This window comes from Pelodiscus sinensis, chromosome 2 (assembly GCF_052426305.1).
Source record: "Pelodiscus sinensis isolate ZL-2025 chromosome 2, ASM5242630v1, whole genome shotgun sequence".
NCBI classification, from domain to species: Eukaryota; Metazoa; Chordata; order Testudines; family Trionychidae; genus Pelodiscus; species Pelodiscus sinensis.
In genome coordinates this window covers 82,804,319-82,821,610 of record NC_143053.1, presented here as the reverse complement: position 1 = coordinate 82,821,610, position 17,292 = coordinate 82,804,319, and the positions used below count along the sequence as shown (strand labels likewise).

The window sequence follows — 17,292 nt, the reverse complement described above, 5'->3', positions numbered from 1 at the left end:
CGCCTTACTATCGTTTGAATCTTTATTATCAGAGAACAAACTTGTTCTTGTTTTCACAATTAATATGGGTACTGTGGGTTAAGTGGGAAGGTAGTCCTGCCCTCCCAGCAATACTAAGCACTGTCTAGGTCATCTGTGATCTAGAGAGTGCTTAGTTCTGTTAGTATTCAGGGGCTGTACACTTCAGAGGGATGCTTGGATGTTGGTGTGTGCGTATTTCTATCTAACCTATACAAAGAAATGAAGGCCTAGGGAAGCCTGGAAAGCAGTGCTTGTATTGCCACAGGATAGTGGAATCAGGAAACTGATTCACAGCAGACAAGACTACTTCATGCTAAAGGCAGGTAATAGCAAGATGCCGCACAATCCTGCAAAGTGTCAGCCCATGAGAAAGAAACGCTACTTTTTTAAATGAGTCACTGTTGAGGACAGTATTTCAGTTTAACACAATAAGAATGAAGCTCCAAAAAGAGGAAGTATTTTAGGCCTTACCAAGAGAAGAAAATTAAAAGCAGGATGACCCCCCCCCCCCCTTTCTCCTCGGAAGTTCTCCTGTAGAAGCACGGAGTGATACAGAATCATCCAACACAAAGGATTCCTGTTTTAATTTAATAAACAGTTTCCACCCAGAAATGAAACACTTGTGACTATTAATCACCACATTCTGGGAAGCAGTTTTAGCTCTAATTTGCCAGTATCCAGATAAAAGAAGGATGACTACCTATTCTAAGAAATGTATTTTATTTTAAAAAATTATTTGGGTTGAGGTAAACAGTTCGGCCAATAATCAAGACAATACAATAAAGCTCATGCACTTTACATAGTATAATCTTGCACGTAAAAAAATAAAGGAGACACTAGTACAAACTATTACTTTTATTAAGCTAATTTATATTGTATCAATTACTTCCTGAAAATAGCATTAAAGATGTGAGCCTGATCAAGAAAACAGAAAACTGAATTAATCTAGCTTAAAATTTCACTTAGTTATATACATTGTCTTATGACAGTATACAGGCAGTCCCCGGGTTACGTACAAGATAGGGACTATAGGTTTGTTCTTAAGTTGAATTTGTATGTAAGTCGGAACTGGCTCCAGATTCAGCCGCTGCTGAAACTGATCAGCGGCTGACTACAGGAAGCCCTAGGCAGAGTTGCTCTGCCCCCGGCTTCCTGGAATCAGCCGCTGATCAGTTTCAACAGCGGCTGAATCTGGACTCCTGGGACAGAACAGCTGGGGCGCTGCTGGGTAGGTCCCCGCAGGACCAACCTGGCAGCACCCCAGCTGCTCTACCCCAGGCGTCCTGCAACAAAAGCCTGGTCTGCTCGGGGCGGGGGGGCGCACTAGCTGCACCCCCTCCTCTCCCAGCAGACCAGGGAGACCCGAGCAAAGCGGTGGAGGCGCAGAGGTCCCGCCGCCTCTGCGGCTTTGCTCCTGTCTCCCTGCTGTGCTGGGGGGGAGTCCCCCCCAGCACAGCAGGGACACCCGAGCAAAGCCGCACAGGCGGCGGACCCCGCTGCCTGTGCGGCTTTGCTCCTTTGCCCCGGAGCAAAGCCGCACAGGCGGCAGGGTCCCCGCCTCTGCGGCTTTGCTCCTGTCTCCCTACTGTGCATTAGCTGTGCACAGCAGGGAGACAGGAGCAAAGCTGCAGAGGCGGGGGACCCCGCCGCCTGTGCGGCTTTGCTCCGGGGCAATGGAGCAAAGCCACGCGGGCAGTGGGATCCTGCTGCCTGTGCGGCTTTGCTCGGGTCTCCCTGTTGTGCTGGGGAGTCCCCCCCAGCACACCAGGGAGACCCGGAGCAGCTTTTCTCTCTCCGGAGGACACGGTGGCGGGACCACTGCGCTCTGGGCGGTCCCGCTGCCCACGAGCTCCGGGGCGAGAAAAGCCCCGTTCGTAAGTGCGGATCCGACATAAGTCGGATCCGCGTAAGTCAGGGACTGCCTGTATTTCACACTCTAGGTTGGAGATCCCCAAACTGTAGGGAATGTTCTCCTAGGGTGATGCACAAAAACATTAAGGAGGGTATAGCAGGGCCAGCCCAGAACGGGTGCTTGGAGGGAGTGCCACTCAATCCTGGTTTGCTCCAGCTCCTCTCTGGCCCCTCCCCCAGCCAACCAGCTGAAGCTCTGCATCCGGCCCCAGCCCTGCCCCCTGCTTCAGTCCCTGCCCAGGGTTCCACTCCTGGTCCCAGATGCAGCCCCCGAGTCCCCTGTCAGTCAGCCCCCAGAGTCACAGCCATGCTAACCCTAAAAATTTTGGGGATGACCGCTCTAGATGAACAGTTACTATAGTCACTTGTAAACTATTATGGTACCTTATTATGTACAATTCCATCTTCTGTTTCTCCTTCCCAGGTCTGTCCTTCATCAAATGGTGTGTTTTCCCTTATGGCAGAATACAACTAAAAAGGGAATTAATGGCATGTGAAGTTAAATAGTAATCCAGTCTGGGAAGACCTGTACCAGTTCCTTGATTAGAGTATCACATTAATTTTAAGAAGAAGTCCATGAATGCTAGCAGCACTGGACCAGGTTTGTTTGTTTTTTGGGTATTGGATTCTGAATACCAGCAGACCAAAAAAACCAGTTTTGTTAAATTCTGCTATATTATGTTATGTTACTAAGAGCTTGTCTAGACTTAGGCAGATTGAAAGTGCAAATAAAGCGGGGATTTAAATATCACGTGCTTCATTTGCATAATCGCGTCCCAGCGGTCTTTCAAAAAAGGGTATTTTGAAAGTGAAACCGCAGTCTGGACATGGTTCTTTCAAACCCCGCCCCCCCCCAAAAAAACCCACCCTTTTTCAAAAGATCCCATACTCCTCATTTTTTCAGGAGTACAGGATCTTTTGAGAAAGGGTTTTTTTTCTGAAAGAACTGCGTCTAGACTGCGGCTTCACTTTCAAAATACCCTTTTTTGAAAGACAGCTGGGATGCGATTATGCAAATGAAGCGTGGGATATTTAAATCCCTATTTCATTTGCACTTTCAATCTGCCTAATTTACATCCCTCTATTGAAAGATGGATGTAGTCTAGATGAGCCCTAAGTATAGCAAGACAGGCAGAAGAACTGTCTGGAAATTCCATATGACAAAATTGTATCATTTAAACTTCTGAATGTAAAGCCAAATGTATCTTTGCAACCATAAATACTGGAAGCTTTAGGGTTTGATTTTCAAGAATGTTTAAATAACATAGGCACACACATCCCATTGTGGGACAGGTGTTCCTACATTTCTATTGAAATATCCCATCCTTTTAAATTTGATAAACTAAAGTAGATGGCTAAGGTTACCAGCAGCAAAAGGAAAGTTCCTCAGAAGCTGATATTTCATACACTCTTAGAATTCAGGCCACATAAAGTGTTCATATATTTCATCTTTATTTCCAGATAGCTACCTTGCTTCAGCATAGGTATTAATCAACATGACAAGTTTGTTTAACACAAAGTTTAAATAGAATATTAAAATCAAGTCATCTTATATTGCATTATAAAAAAAGGCTGAAGTCTAGATCATAAGTTACATCACAACTAAAATGTCATCTGGCAATTTCTTTGCTTCCTTATTGTAGTGGTTGGGCTCTTTCAAAAGTCACTCATTAAGATACCTCTTGTGATACTAATGTTCTAGGCTAAAACATTCTATCCATGAAAACAAAATTATTCTGCTTAGTGAAGTCAGATAATACCTTGATACAATCGATTAGCCAAACCAAGGCTGCTACAATTTGAGGCCAGGTGTGTGGAGCCCCCACTGTGTACATAGAGCTTTTTGACAATGCAAAGGGATACCTATAAGGAAGAAGAGTCAGAATAATTCTCAAATAAGTTTTGTTTTGGCAAAAATACCCTTACTACACAAAATGTCATTCTTAAATACACCCTGATGCTCACCCTACCAACAAAAGCAAACATGTGCTTCTATGAGCAGCTACAGAAGAGCAATGTAGATTCTATTTTACATTATGCATCAAAAAGAAAAAAAATCAGCTAAGTTCCAATAGCAGAATATTTCAGCTAACAAAGACAGGAGTTTAATGTCTTCTGGAGTGAGGAGGTGGACGTTTGTTGCATAGAGAAGGGCAATATTGGAGCCAGGATGGGTGTCTTCAAACTATTTCCACAACTCCCATTTATTCCCCAAATTGCTGAACAGTCCCTCCCATTTTTCTCTTTCTAGTCTGGTGCTGGGGCAATTCTTGATCTTGACTCTCCTGTGCTGCTGTCTCCCCGCAACTGGCACCTCCCCACTCACAATGATTCTTCCCTTTCTCCTTCTTAAGCTACTTTGAGAAGAGAGACATGCATAGCCATGCTATTAGGAAGTGGGGGGGGGGGGGTAGGGAGGAAGGAGAGAGAGAGAGAGAGAGCACAGTTTAAATAGGTGCTATGAAAGGAGGTAAAGAGGATGATGAGGTGAGGAAGGAAAAAAGGATTCCAACTTGTGAAGTACTGATCTATCTTCCACCTGACCACCTCCACCATCATCACATTCCTGATGGGGTAGGGATGGTAGAGGTGGGTCTGAAGCCCATACACTCCTAACCAACTGGCCAAGAGAAGCAGGAGAAAAACATCCAAGTTCCCACTAAACAAAAATCTCACTCTGGGTCTCTCTAGATGCAAGACTAGCTTGCAAAAGTTACTGTGAACTTAAGATCATGTGATATTGGGCAAAAATAGCACAGATTTCAGATCCTAGGTTGAAATTATAATACTGGGAGTTAAATTCTGACCAAATTTGACATTGAGAAAGTTCATAAATATGTAACAAATATAGACATACTTTGTAAAACTTCTAAAATTCAGTGTGGAAAAGTGTCCATTTTGTTCTGATTTTAGATAGTAGCCACACAAGATTAGTTGAGATTTATAACACAATGGGCTGAAAAGGTTTTGCTGGTAAAGCATGCCAAAGTGTTTTAAATGCAAATGTAAGGCTCCTCAGAGAGCACCCATCTTTTCAAAATTTGCACTAGATACCACAAACCAAAAGCCTTGTTTGATTGACATGGCGGACATGCTTGAATGAAAGATATCAATATGAGTTGAGTGTAATCTTCACTTTGATACTAGCACCAGGCACCACAGGAGTCAAATGCAGTTCACACTGACCCATAAACTTGGAAATTTGGATACTTCTAACATTTAAGATTTTTGGAAAACATTGGATGTACTTCTATTTCCAAGCAACAGCTAAGATTTCTACAGGTTACTGTCCAGCATGAATGTAATGACTCCAAATAAACCCTCTGTGCCCAACAAGCCACCCCATAAACAAAACAAACAACAATGGGAGGGAATTTAAACTGTCCCATTTTAAGTTTTACCACACCCTTTTACAATAAGAAATTGAGAAGAATGAATTCCTGATGCATACCCAAGCTCTTTAAAAATTCTGGGGATTTCTTCTTCAAACTTAGAATCAGGAAGCTCATACGACGGGCACAGACAGCCATAGATAAATGTGAAGATCTTTAAGAAGTCCTTAACAGATGGGGATTGGAGTGATTTCATGGACACATTATGGGCATAACCATTCTCTACAAGAAACTGAGAAAAGATATATACATATTGTGAGTGGGGGTAGGTAGGTTCTAGACAAAAGCTAGGAGTGAGGCAAACGAAAAAGGTAGATTCTGATTAGCACCATTTATGACTTACACCAAACATTTAAAGAAAGTAGCAAAATACCTCACAGAGCTGCCGGATACACTGTTGGATAAATGCCTTGTCATGAAGTGGCCTGGGATCCTTGATCTTTTCTGTACCAAACACACCATACTGACTGTTACGTGAACCTCCAGGGCCACTAGTTCTAGAAACAAAAAGTTTAGATACATGTAGACCATAACTGTTGGGTTCCTAAGCTTATTTACTTTTATTTTCACTTAATCACTTTTATTAAAGAATAATTACTCTGCTGCATCATTTGTATTCCTGAACAGGGTATCCATACAGGAAGTTATTCTGAAATAGTTAATACAGAATAAATTATTGAGCAATATCTATGCTGGTCAATGTCTCCATGTAGACCAAGCCCTTTGATACTAGCTGAATAACAACAGTTAATTGGACTAATAGCCAAAATAAACAGTTATAAACCTTATTCCAAGATTTGAAAATATATAGTTATCTTCCTTACTCTCATCCTATCATGGAAGTTTTTAGTGGTCCCCATCATCTAGCTTATTATCCCTAACTCTGATCAACGAAAAAAAAAAACCATGTGGGAGCAGAGCAGTACAGCCAACTAAAGATTTTTTCTGCTCCATCTCCCTTGCTGTGGCTTCTGAAGAGAAGTTAATGATCTGAACAGGTACATGAGCTCCATACTGCTCAATTATTTTGAGGAGAGAGATGGAGCTATGAAGCTGCCTCAAATCCCCCAACAGAAATCTGTTTAGGGAAAACAAATGGCAGAGATCTTTAACAAGCTGTTCAATTACGTTTTACATTTACCATATAGAGCCCTATCATCAGTACCTTTTACCGAATAAGCTGACTTTTCTTTCTGAAGCACCAGATGTAGGCTTATTCATATTCAGCTTCCCAAAGGTTGTTCTGTCTTGCCTTAAAAAAATGTGTAAGTTGCTGTTATTACAATAATTCACCTTCACTTAAGAAAACTACAGCACAAATAACAGCAGATGAATTTAAGTAACTGATTTTAATAATGATTTAAATCAGCAAACAGTAACCCTCAGTTTAAATCATTGATTTTAATTACATTTGTCATTTGTACTTTTTAATTACTATCTTAAAGAAAGGCTAATTTTCATTGACTGGTAACCATTATGTACATTTATTTAAGCAATTACATAGCTTAAGATACCTTTATGCAGATTATTAAATTTGACATTTTTACTATGCTAGAAATGGTGACTGATATTTATTAGATTAATTTTGTACTTGCAAATGTGTTAAACTCCACTTGGGTGGAAATTCAAATTAAGTTTAAAATGCACAAAACTGGCATTTACTTTTTTATTAAACCACTTTAAATACGCTGGGTACACAAGAAAAAAATGTTTATCAAAAAAGTTAATGTGATTTGCATTTAAAACTGATTGATTTAAAAAAAAAGGATGTATTATCAATAGTTAGTGAATTGAACGAATTGTTTCCGGTCACTGTGCCCTGAAAAATTTTAGAACTATTAGATATTTTCTTACATCAACTTTTTTATTTTAGATAAGGAAAAGAAGATAAGCTTTCCAGCTTCAAAATCCATCTGGTTTCTTTACATTGAACTAACGGAATAAACTGAAATAAAGAAAATCTCTCTCTACACCCGCATAAAAGGAAACGTCTACTTCAACATGTACTGGTTGACAAGCCACTGAACTAGTGGAACATTCTTTAAAAAATGGTAATAAAACAAATATTGCTTAGTATTATTTTTTGCATGTAATTTAAATTATTGTAATAGATAATACGTTTACACCTTAGCACAAGTTGACAATTTTAAATTTTTAAAAAATAAACCAGCATTTAAACTAATTTTTTTAAAGTACCAATTTTCATGCATGCTGAGCTAGACTAAGTCTTTTAGACTGAATAGCTTCTTGGTGTCACTGACCATTAAATATATTCTTAGGAAACTGTCAATTATATAAAAACACTGCTGTCAGGTGTTCTGTTCTTGATAATGCAACAAAAAAAGTTAAAATATGAAATTTTAGTCACATGGAAAACAAAGTTTTAGCTCCCAAAGAACTATATATTTGCATGAACACACAAATTATGGTATTAAAATTAATCACATTATACAAATTATTGCTTATGGATCTGACCCTAAAGACATTTAGACATACTTAACCCAGTGGAATTTAGGGATGTAAAAGGTTTACCAGTTAGCCAGTTACTTGGTAAGCATTAGCCTTACCAGCATGTTTACCCAGTAACTAGTTAACCAGAGGGCTGGGCCCAGCAAGAACAGCCCCTCAGCTGCGTTGGACCCAGCTGGGTGGGAGCAGTCCCCTGGCTAGCAGGACCCCAGTCGTGACAAGGTGGGCTTGACTGGCTGGGGCAGCACTCCACAGTTAACCAGTTAAACAATTAAAATGATATTTTTTAACTAGTTAACTTTTTAATTAGGTATTTACTAGGGATGTAAACATTTGTTTAAAATTCCTAGTGGTTACATGCTGCAGGCTCTGCAACATAAAGCTTAAATAAGCTTTATACTGCAGAGCCCACAGTGAAGCCTCCCAGGGAGCAGGGCTGCCTGCTGCAGCAAAGCCTCCTCCCCAGAAGCAGAGCCAGCAAGTGCTGCCGATCCCGCTAAAGCCACTTCCCCGGGAGCAGGGTTGGCAAGGGCTGACCACTCCTCTCCTGGGGAACCAGTGTGTAACCTGTGGCAGAGGGGCTGGGCCCACCATAGACAAGAGCTGCTCTGGTGCCCCTGCCTGCCTTGGGTGCCCGCAGGGCTGGAGCAGCCCCTTGCCCGGCATGGGTGAGGAGCTGTCCAGATCCTAATGCAGTTAACCAGAACCAGTAAACATTACTCATTTAGGGTGATGCTTACCAGTTAACTTTTAATGACTTGATCAGTAACACTTACGCCTGAGGTGTATGAAGACCCATTTTGTTGGTATCCTGCACTCTCAGAGGCATCATGGATTGCCGGCCACTGCTACCACTGGTACTTGAGCTGCGCCGCATTTTTAACTACAAGGTAAATTATGCTGATAGAAGAGAAATAGTCACAGTATCAAGGAACATTATCATTCTTTAACATCACAGCCAGTATGTGCAGGGGCTGAACTGAATTAGTGTGGGTTGTTAAGTTGGACCAGCAACTATCTGATGGCCCTATTATTCCTCAAGAAATTGAAGTTTAGTTTAAGAAAAAAAATTAGTAATCATTATATTTGCAAAGTACATTTCCCAAATATGTACTGCCTGAGCCTGCAGACAGACACTGAAACAAGCACTAGGGAAGGAATGATGTCCTTCATTCACCTTAGTGGCACACTAATGCTAAAGGCCAATGATAACAGTATTAAACATTTAAATGAATTATGTTGCCATTGTGGTTAGGGATATAATAATCAACTATTTAGCTGGTTACCCAGTAAATAACTTATTCGAATGCTTACCAGGTAACCAGTTGGTTGGCCAACTGCACCGGGCTGAAGCAGCCCTGGCTCAATCCAGCTGGCTGCGTGCTGCCGGGGATGGTAGGATCTCAGTTGCACTGGAGCAGTCCGGGCCAGTGAGACCTCAGCCCTGGATGGCAAAGAGGGACACCAGCTGAGCTAGAGTGGGGCCGGCAAGACCCCGGCCCAACTTGAGTGACCTGGGCCGGTGGGATCCCGGCCTCAGCTTTGCTGGTCCAGGCAGGACTCCAGCAGGACATCAGGCAGGTCCCGGCCGCTCTGACATGGCCTGGAAGGGTGGATGGGAACCCAGCCCTGGCTGCCATCTGCCTGCCAACAGTTAACTGGTTAAACAGCATAATTTTATCCACTTAACACAGTGGTAGGGAACATAAGGCCCCAGGGCTGGACTGGAACTGGCCCCCGAGGATCAGGGTCCCTTAAGCATTGGGGAGTCTGCGCTGGCGCTCCAGTCCCCCTACTGCTCCACCACAGGGCTGGAGCGCACAGAATCTACTAGCTTGGATCCCCCTAGGTTCTGGTGTGGTAGGGGAATGTGGGGAGTGTCTTTCGCCTCAGTCAGGGGCCACGTCAGTGAGGGTTTTTTCCCCTCACTTGTTTGCATCCCCCTGACTGATTTTTCTGTGGGTCGTTGGCCCCTATCCCACCCCACCCCACCCCTGGTTTAACAGTTAACTATTTTAATGGTTATTTACATCCATAATTGTGGGATGTAGTGTTAGTTCCAGGATATTAGAGAGACAAGGTGGGCGTGATAATATCTTTTATTAATCCAACTTCTGCTGGTGAAAGAGATATGTTTTTGAGATCCCCAAAGCTCTTCTTCAGGCCTGGGAAAGATAACCTGAGTGTCACAGCAAAATTATAAAGGGGAACATGTTGTTTAGCATGAGATGTTAAAACTAGGGATGTTAAAATGTGTGCATTCAGGTAAACATGTAACTGCTGAAAATGTCAGCCATTACATGTTTACACATGTGGGGGGGGGGGGGGGAAGGAGCACAGGGTAGCTCCCATGGAGCCTCCTGCCTCACCCCCTGTCTTGTCTCTGTATCAGAGGGGGGAGAGGGGGAGGGAGATAAGAAGGAGCTGGTACTCGTGGAGAGCTCAGAGGCAGCAGCACAGGGTATGGGGGGCTGCTTGTAATTGTGAAGGTTAACTGATGAGCCTAGGCTTATTGGTTGACCATTTACATTATCACATCCTTAGTTAACACATTTTGTAAGAGATGATTTATAATGGACAGTTAACACTTTTGTAGCCGTAAGTCAAATGAGGGTTATTGGGCTACAGATTGTTGTAATGAAACATAATGAAACATAAACCTAGTGTCTAATGAATCTATGATTTTTTTGATATTCAGCAGGAATACCACACCCGTGCAACTGATCCAGGTCACTGTGGTGGGTTAGTCAGGCAAAGTGGTTGTAGATGAGCATCAGCGTCAGGACAACACCAACATTTCAACAACCGAGGCACTTTCCTGACTCTGGCAGTCCCATTCTTACCTTAGAGCTGGGGGTCTCAAACTCACGGTCCAATGTATGGGGAAGAACATATTCACAATTTGGCCAGGAGGGTGGCTGGGGAGCATATTCATCCCTCATCCTCCAAACTGACCCCTCTTCTGCCCCTCCCTTGCATCCCATCCACTAAAAGACACAGTCCCAAAGGTGGTCTGTTACGGGGTGGTAGCAGCAGTCAACACTGCCCCGCCCCCCCAACAACACCCAAGGCCACATCCCTCATGGGGTGGGGTGCAATGTGGAGGAGGTGGTGGAGCTTGGAGGGATGGGGACAGACTGCACTCCTTGGGGGGACGGGGACCCCAGCACTCCCAGGCCAGATTGTGATTACACTCCAGCCTGTAGTTGGCCCCTGGGCCATGAGTTTGAGACCCCCACCTTTCAAGTTAGCATTAGGTGCACCACAGCCTCACTCCAAGAGCATTCTCTGCAATATCCAGACCCTGTCACTGGGCACCTCAGAGAGCTCCAAGTCAGTGGCGGACCCGCATCCCACTTTACTATAAAGCCCGGAGATTCACCCTTGCCCGGCGCGATCTCCCTGCTGCAGCAGGCGCGCGCGTTGCCTGGAGGCAGCTGTTGGCTGCGACATTCAGGCCGAACTAGGCAGCGGCCGAATTTCCCCGCGGCGTCTCCTCCCGCCCTCGGCCTGCAGACCAGGGCACGCAGCTAGCGCGGGGGGAGGGGAACAGCGGCTCCCCGGGACCAGCGAGGCGGCGACAAGACCTGTCAGCGCCCGGCTACGCGCCACGTCCCCCTCCCCAGGCAGGGCCACCCCAGAGCGCGAAGGAGGCTCCTGCCCCGACCCCGCCCGCCAGGTGCCCCAGGGGGCGCCGCCTCCCCGCCCCGGCCCTGCCGCTCGCTCACTCTTTGTCGTTACTGCCGCCGCGACTTTGCTTCCTCCCCTCCCAATTTCAAATCCACCCGCCAGCTGCTTGCGTCACTCGCCGTCATGCGCTCTGCGCCCGACCCACGCTGGGAGACGCTGCCATTGGCGCAGAGCACACGGCGCGACAGTGATGACCTCACTTCCGCTCCCCCCGCCGGTCTTGGGTCTACTAGCAACAGCGTTGGAAAATCAAAACGCAAACATCTCACTGGCCTCGGCTTCCCTCGCAGTCACAACGGTCGCGCTTCCGCGGAAGTTGGGGAACGACACGCTGACAGACGTTGGGTCCGTACGACAACATGGCTGCGCCCAGTGGGCTCTGGAATCTGTCTGGTGAGTGAAGCTTCCCGGGGCACAAGGCGGGGCCAGTAGGAGGGGTTCTCAGGGTTCCACTCCTGAGCAGGGGTCCCGCTGCGCTCTCTCCCACCCTCACTTCCAGGGCCGGGGGCTGCAGCTTGGGGTGTGGGCTCTTGGGCGGGGCGGGGATGAGGGATTTGTTGTTCGGGGCTGGGGTAGGGCGTTGGGGGCGGGGGTGGCAGGGTCTGTGCACCGGGAGGGAGTTTGGGTGCAGGAGGGGCATTGGGCTGGGGCAGGAGATGGGATGCGGGGTCCCAGTGGTGCTTACCATGACTCCTGGGAAGTGCCCCCCCCCCCCCCAGGCACAGGGAGATGCCGCATGATCTCCCTGTCACGCTGCCTGGCCCCACAGTTCCATTAGTTGGCAACCACGATCAATGGGTGCTGCTGAGGCAGCTCCCGTGGGTCCAAGGGTAGCACTCAGATCTCCCTGTGCCTAGGGGCCAAAGGGATCTGGGCATCTGGCGGCCACTTCTGGGAGCTGTTTGTCTTAGCCCTGGGCCCTTGCTGCACCCTGACTGGACTTTTAATTGGCAGATCGATAGTGCCACCTGGAGCTGCCAGGGTCCCTTTTTGACCCAGCATTCCTATTGAAAACTGGACACCTGGCAACCCTACAATGCTGCTGCGATGTGACGGGTGGGATTTGTGGTCCTGCCTGAAATGCTACTGCAATGTGTTGCCCAGGTCATGGGCAATACATTACAATAGGGAGCAGCGGAATGAGGCAAAGCTGTGCAACAGGTGCTCCTAGCCAAAATGGGCTGGTGGTATCAGGGTGGCTGAAGAGCTGAAGTTATGCCAACAACCAGACAAAATCTTGGTTTTTGTAGAGTTGGCCATCATGGAGTAGGAAATTGTGGCATACTAGGTATTTATTCTGTATTTTATACAGACACTTGTGAAATAAACATACAATGAGGAGCACTATGGCAAGGGAGTATAAAGGCTGGATTTTCTTAACAATGGATGGTAGGGTCAGCAACAGATTTTGTATTTGAAATACCTAGCACACTTTAGGCAATGTTTTAATAAACAATTCTATAAAGTCTGTTTTATTAATTATAGGAAAATCTAAACCAGAAAGCAAGTATGAATTTCAGTTCCAATTTCTAAGATACTGTCCTTGAAAAGGAGAGCGATGTCTGTGGTGCATCAGCTGTCAGTTGGGTGGCTACTGGATCATCTTTCCTTCATCAACAAGGGTGGCTACCAGGTTTGCCCATCCTGTGAATACCCTGTTCCTTCAGCGTCTGATGTTGCTCCTGTTTCTTCTACCCCTGCTAAGGAGGATCTTGTTGCTTCTTCCATTGTAGCTACTACTTACTCTACTGGAACTTCAGTAGAGAAAACTGAGGCAACACTAAAGACAAAATATGTTTTTCGAGAAGAGTTCTTTCATGTTTTTAAGCCCCATATAGTTTCAGCTTCTCAAGAGATGTCCCAGCAAGAAAGCTCTGATGCTGGTCCCAAGAATGGAAAGGACAATGGCAATGAAACTGAGCAACACAAAGGAGCCAAGAACAGTGATGGGGATTCGATTGCCAGTGCTAGGAAGGTATGGTCTACACGGGGGGCGGGGGGAGAGACTATAAATAACGTAACTACTCATTGAAGAGTCTATCATAACAACTTCTTGCAAATTGTTCAGATAGATCCTGAAAGAATTTAAAGCACAAATTATGGGCGTGGGGAAGCATATTCACTGCAGATTTCAAAATGTGTGGAAAAAAGCGCCTTTGCTAGATATAGGGATTGACTTAGCTCCTTAACAAGATGATGTCAGGGTTTTGTAGCTCATGACTAAAGCAGAACCAAATTCAGAATCATGAAAAACCTGTCCGAGACTGAAATTGAATCTGTCCTTGTGAAAGCAGGTATTTGGGATAAAAGCACAAAACTATACAGATTTCATGGAGGAGACCAGCATTTCTCAAATTGGGAGTCTTGACCCCAAAGGGAGTTGCAAGGTTATTTCAAGGGGGTCACGGTATTGCAACCCTTCTGCACTGCCTTCAGAGCTGACCAGTCAGAGAGCAACTGGTGTTGGTCAGGTGCCCAGCTTTGCATGCAGCAACCCACCAGCAGCAGTGCAGAAGTAAGGATGGCAGTGCCATACCATGCCATACTTCTGTGCTGTTGCTGGCGATGGGTCTGCCTTAAGAGCTGGGCTGCCCAGCTCTGAAGACATCGCTGCCACCAGCAGCAGTACATAATAGGGATGTAATAGTGTACTCAACTAAATGATTAACTGATAAGCAGGTGCTTATTGGTTAATGTTATCAACCAACACTCCCTCTCCCCGCCTAGTAAACACGCAACACTCCCCCTCCCCTGGCATGCAGGCTGGCTGGCACAGTTCTGGCTCGTGCTGGGACCCAGCATCAACCTCCGTGCAGGCTTTTAGTACTTGTAGTGCAGAGACGTAGTGGGGGTTGATGCTGGTGCTGGCACTAAGAGCTGGTACATGGGCAGGCTGTCTCAATCCTGGCTCATGCCTGCACACTGCATCAACCCCCGTGCCGGTTCTTAGTGCTTGTAGTACAGAGCTGCCTCAGCAGTTGATGCCAGGTCCCAGTACTAAGAGCCAGTATGTGGATAGGCTGGATCAGTCCTGGCTTGTGCTGGAACCCTGCATCAACCCCTGCTGTGGCTCAGCACTACAAGCACTAAGAGCCAGCATGGGTGTTGATACCAGGTCCTGGCACGAGCTGGGACTGAGCCAGCCTGCCCGCGCACTGGCTCTTAGAGCTTATAGTGTAGAGCCGCAGCGGGGTTTGATGCTGGGTCCCAGCAATAAGAGCCAGCATGTGGGTAGGCTGGCTTAGTCACGGCTTGTGCTGGGACCCGGCATCAACCCCTGCTATGGCTCTGCACTACAAGCACTAAGAGCTGGCATGCGGGCAGGCTAGCTCAGTCCTAGCTCATGCTGGGAGCTGGCATTAACCACTGTGTCTCTGCACTACAAGTACTTGTAATGCAGAGCCACCGTGGGGGTAGTTGCCGGACCTGGCAGGAGCTGGGATTGAGTGGCAGCAGTGCTACCCCTCATCAACTAATCGTGTAGTTAACACAATTTTTGTCGACTACATGGTTAATGAATTAATTTATAATATTTTCTAACTTCTTGAGGGGGAATTAGTTGCATATGAATTTGAGTTATTTTTACCTCGCACCTCCAATAATGACTCTACTCTAAGGGTATGTTTACACTTGCACCCTAGTTTGAACTAGGGATGCAAATGTAGGCATTCGAAATAGTCAGCGAAGCGGAGATTTAAATATCCCGCGCTTCATTAGCATGATCTTGCTGGCACGTTACTCCGATCAACAGCTGTTTCGAAAGTGAAAGTGAGCGCCGGGATGCGTTAGTTTGAACCAAACCCCTTGATGAAAAATGGTGATATCTGAGAATATGCCCCTCTATTTTTTTTTCTTAAAAAACATTTCTAAAATGGATGGCTCATTTCTACTCAGACTTTTATAAAAGAGTACCTTTGTCTGAAATCCATTATGGACCATTTTAGCCCAAAAGAGCAGTGTGAAGAAGGAAAGACTGAAAAGAAAGATTTGTAATAGGGCTTCAGATGTTTTGTTAACCTTAGAGTAGTTATAGTCTATTAATAATAATAATAATAATAATTTTGGTCTCCATGTTAGACTCTGAATCACTTCTTGGTTAAACTTGCTCAATTTATAAATAACTGGTTTGTCTATTAATAAAAACTATTTTTTACAAATGCAAGACTCGGATCGGGGGAAAGGGAGATAGAGGTAATGCCTAACTACCAGTAACAAAGCTGCAAGTGAAATGTCATAACTTTGTTGATATTTAAGCTTGAAAAGAATGTAGCTTAAAATTAAAATTTAATCATCTTAAAAAGCAGTTGATTAAAATTAATAAAAACTTGTTAGTCTAAGAAATTGCTATACTTCTGAAAATGTTCTTAGATATGTTAAGAAAGCACCTTTGATTTACACACTCTGTTGTCCGCTGTTGTTATACCGCTTTTCTACATTGATCATGTTATACTCTTCCGAATGTCTGTGGCTCTGCATTATGTCCACTGGAGTAAGTGAATAGGTTTGAAGTCTGAGTAGTAGCCATGTTAACATGGTGGATTGATTTAAATAAAGTCAATTTAAATCATTGATTTAAATCACCAGAAAAAAACTTACTGATTTAAGCCAAGTTTTCTATTATTACTACTTCACATGTTTCTTTAAACAGTAGTGCAAATCTGATCACTTAAAACATGTTCATTTACAGGTCAGTTCAGCATTTTATCTGGTCTAAGACGATATACTTTGTGCGATTCTTTTAGATAATTTTGTATTAATTTAGAAAATGGTGCATACTACTCAGTACCTGTATCAAGCTGCAGATGCAGCAGTAGTACGTTAGGAATGATAAGAACTAAATCACACACACAAACACAATAGCATGTATATTGTAATAAATTAAATCTTAAATGTTAAATGCTTCACATTCGCAATTGAAGTACTCTCTTGCATTGCCAGCTGATAGCTATCCTTAAATTCTTTTTTATTTTTTTTCAATTTTTATTAACTCTAACAGGCAAGTCCGCAGAGCACAAAATGTATGGTATTCTTAAATCTTCTACCACTAGCTCTCATCTTCCCTATTCCTACTATCATTTTGATGCAGAACTGATTCCAAGTAACCAGAAAAGCTTTGTGATACTGAAGCAAAATAGGGAAAAGACTCATGGCATCACCATTATAGTCCATGACCATGATTTCCAAAATAAGATGTATGCATTATGTAATATAAAATAAGAACTGACGCTCAGTGGAAACTGGCAACTCTAGATTTCTCTTACTGCTGCTTTCTCTATCGTATACTTGAGTGATAGATTCTAAGTCTAGTTATCTAATTAAACAAGCCATAAGGATTAGCTAAAATAAACTTTTTTGTCTAGCAACATCCAACATAGTAAACAGCTTGGTAATTTACTTGTTAAATCACACTTATTCTGCAAGGCATAGAGAGAAGCTTGAAAAATGATGCATTTGCAAAGTCGATCCACATTGTTCTTCAGTAATATCTGCATAATTTTCTCCCAATAAGCAGTTTTCCTTGTGTTGTTTAATTCTTGCAGTTAGGCCCTGCATCATCTTCTTGCTCTGTTTACACTTGATATATTTTCCTTTTTTACCCAGGGAATTAATTTCTTCAAAATAGTCCCACATAAGATCTCTGTTACACCCAAAAGCCATGGCAGTTTTGCTGTGGCAAAAGTGTAAGGGAATATAGATAGCTGTGTGTGTGCTGAATAACGTCTTCTCTTTTCCTTTCCAGTCCACTCCACTGTTCCTTTCTGTGCTGCCTACATCTTTTCCTATATGTTGTCTCTGTCTTTAGACAGTG

At 44.4% G+C, this 17,292-nt stretch overlaps 2 protein-coding genes across 5 annotated transcripts in view; one reads left to right on the top strand and one right to left on the bottom strand.

Moving 5' to 3' along the window:
- The window catches only part of NDC80 (NDC80 kinetochore complex component), a 33,020-nt gene extending 21,862 nt beyond the window's left edge, over nucleotides 1-11,158 (bottom strand). Inside the window, exons 1-8 of the mRNA XM_075920919.2 lie at nucleotides 10,637-11,158; nucleotides 9,108-9,237; nucleotides 8,570-8,676; nucleotides 6,490-6,576; nucleotides 5,698-5,821; nucleotides 5,384-5,556; nucleotides 3,693-3,795; nucleotides 2,317-2,403 (exon numbers count right to left, since the gene is read on the bottom strand). Of these exons, the coding sequence (XP_075777034.1) occupies nucleotides 2,317-2,403; nucleotides 3,693-3,795; nucleotides 5,384-5,556; nucleotides 5,698-5,821; nucleotides 6,490-6,576; nucleotides 8,570-8,676; nucleotides 9,108-9,237; nucleotides 10,637-10,728 (903 nt within the window). The 5' untranslated portion in view covers nucleotides 10,729-11,158. The remainder of the gene's footprint in view (nucleotides 1-2,316; nucleotides 2,404-3,692; nucleotides 3,796-5,383; nucleotides 5,557-5,697; nucleotides 5,822-6,489; nucleotides 6,577-8,569; nucleotides 8,677-9,107; nucleotides 9,238-10,636) is intronic.
- A 515-nt stretch (nucleotides 11,159-11,673) lies between these two features.
- Nucleotides 11,674-17,292, top strand: part of METTL4 (methyltransferase 4, N6-adenosine) — a 31,781-nt gene continuing 26,162 nt past the window's right edge. For all 4 annotated transcript variants that reach the window (XM_006139033.5, XM_006139034.5, XM_006139035.5 and 1 more), the window contains exons 1-2: nucleotides 11,674-11,876; nucleotides 12,969-13,458. In XM_006139033.5, coding sequence (XP_006139095.3) covers nucleotides 13,042-13,458 — 417 coding nt within the window. In that variant the 5' untranslated portion in view covers nucleotides 11,674-11,876; nucleotides 12,969-13,041. The remainder of the gene's footprint in view (nucleotides 11,877-12,968; nucleotides 13,459-17,292) is intronic.